The sequence below is a fragment of the Myotis davidii genome, unplaced genomic scaffold (assembly GCF_000327345.1).
Source record: "Myotis davidii unplaced genomic scaffold, ASM32734v1 scaffold1593, whole genome shotgun sequence".
Taxonomy (NCBI): domain Eukaryota; kingdom Metazoa; phylum Chordata; class Mammalia; order Chiroptera; family Vespertilionidae; genus Myotis; species Myotis davidii.
The window spans coordinates 263150-264127 of NW_006284711.1; the positions used below are offsets into that span (position 1 = coordinate 263150).

At 50.2% G+C, this 978-nt stretch overlaps 1 protein-coding gene across 4 annotated transcripts in view; it reads right to left on the bottom strand.

Annotated features, from left to right (window-relative positions):
- Positions 1-978, bottom strand: part of CPSF4 (cleavage and polyadenylation specific factor 4) — a 14592-nt gene that overhangs the window by 1058 nt on the left and 12556 nt on the right. For 3 of the 4 annotated variants that reach the window (XM_006755023.2, XM_006755022.2, XM_006755020.2), the window contains exon 8: positions 359-523. The exons of the other annotated variant lie outside the window; for it this stretch is intronic. In XM_006755023.2, the coding sequence (XP_006755086.1) occupies positions 455-523 (69 nt within the window). In that variant the 3' untranslated portion in view covers positions 359-454. Of the gene's footprint in view, positions 1-358; positions 524-978 lie in introns of those variants that run through there. 4 annotated transcript variants of the gene reach the window in all.

A 978-nucleotide genomic window follows, 5' to 3' on the forward strand; every position in this document is an offset into this window, starting at 1 on the left:
TCAGCAGGACGAAGCAGGCATGACCTAGCCTCAGTTTTAAGGACCCACCAGTCCCTGGGGTCACCAAGAACTGGTGTTTGATGAGGCCCAAGGGGGAGGGCCATCTTTCATACAGAACTGCTTGCATAAGCTCTTCCCCACAATTTCCTCCTCTCCAGAGAGCAGTGTTCAGGAAGTCCCAGACAGATGTCGATGCCTAGACACACATGATGCTGATTTGAGGGACAGAACTGGAGCACATGGTCCCTTTTTAAAAGAGACTACAGCAAAATGGTAGGGAAACTGACAGATGTTGCCCCTCAGACTGATAAACGCCAGTGTGCTTGCCTACCAGCTCCAGCCAGAGTTGCGGTAACACTGGCATTGAACAGTTAAATGCACAATCCCAAGGATTGCCCAGAGTGGTCCCCGAAATGGGGCCCTTTGGGCTGTTCTGAGCTGTCTCCAGCTGCTGTCACTGTCCACTGAGAAAGGCCAAGTGCCCTTTGGTGCATCTGTTGGCGTAGTGTCCTTTTTCACCACACTGGGAAAGTAGGAAGGAAAGAAGAAGGCAACAAAAAAAAAAGTAATTTTCAAATGCAGTTTTCAATTATGGTGGCACTCATCAAATACCAGGTTGGGAACAAGGACTCTGAAATTCTCAATGATACAGAGTTTCATTGAAATATAAGGGTAAAGCTACAGGAGATAAGGTGGTATAGAAACCGCAGCCAAAAACTTGTCAAATGGGAGAGACACCTGCAGCCAAAGGATGACCTGAGAGCACACAGTAGTGAGCTCCTTCAGCCAGCTGGGCACATGGGACCTGCCCACAGAAGGGCTCTCAAGGTGGTAGGAGGAAGCCCCTAGCACCAGAGCTTCTCCACCTGTCCAGGAATGAAGCCTCTCTGCACGGCTGACCACCTACCTGTGAGGCACATTCTGGGACTGCCTGGTGATGGGAGGGAATAAGAAGAGGGAGGGAGATGGAGAGAGAGA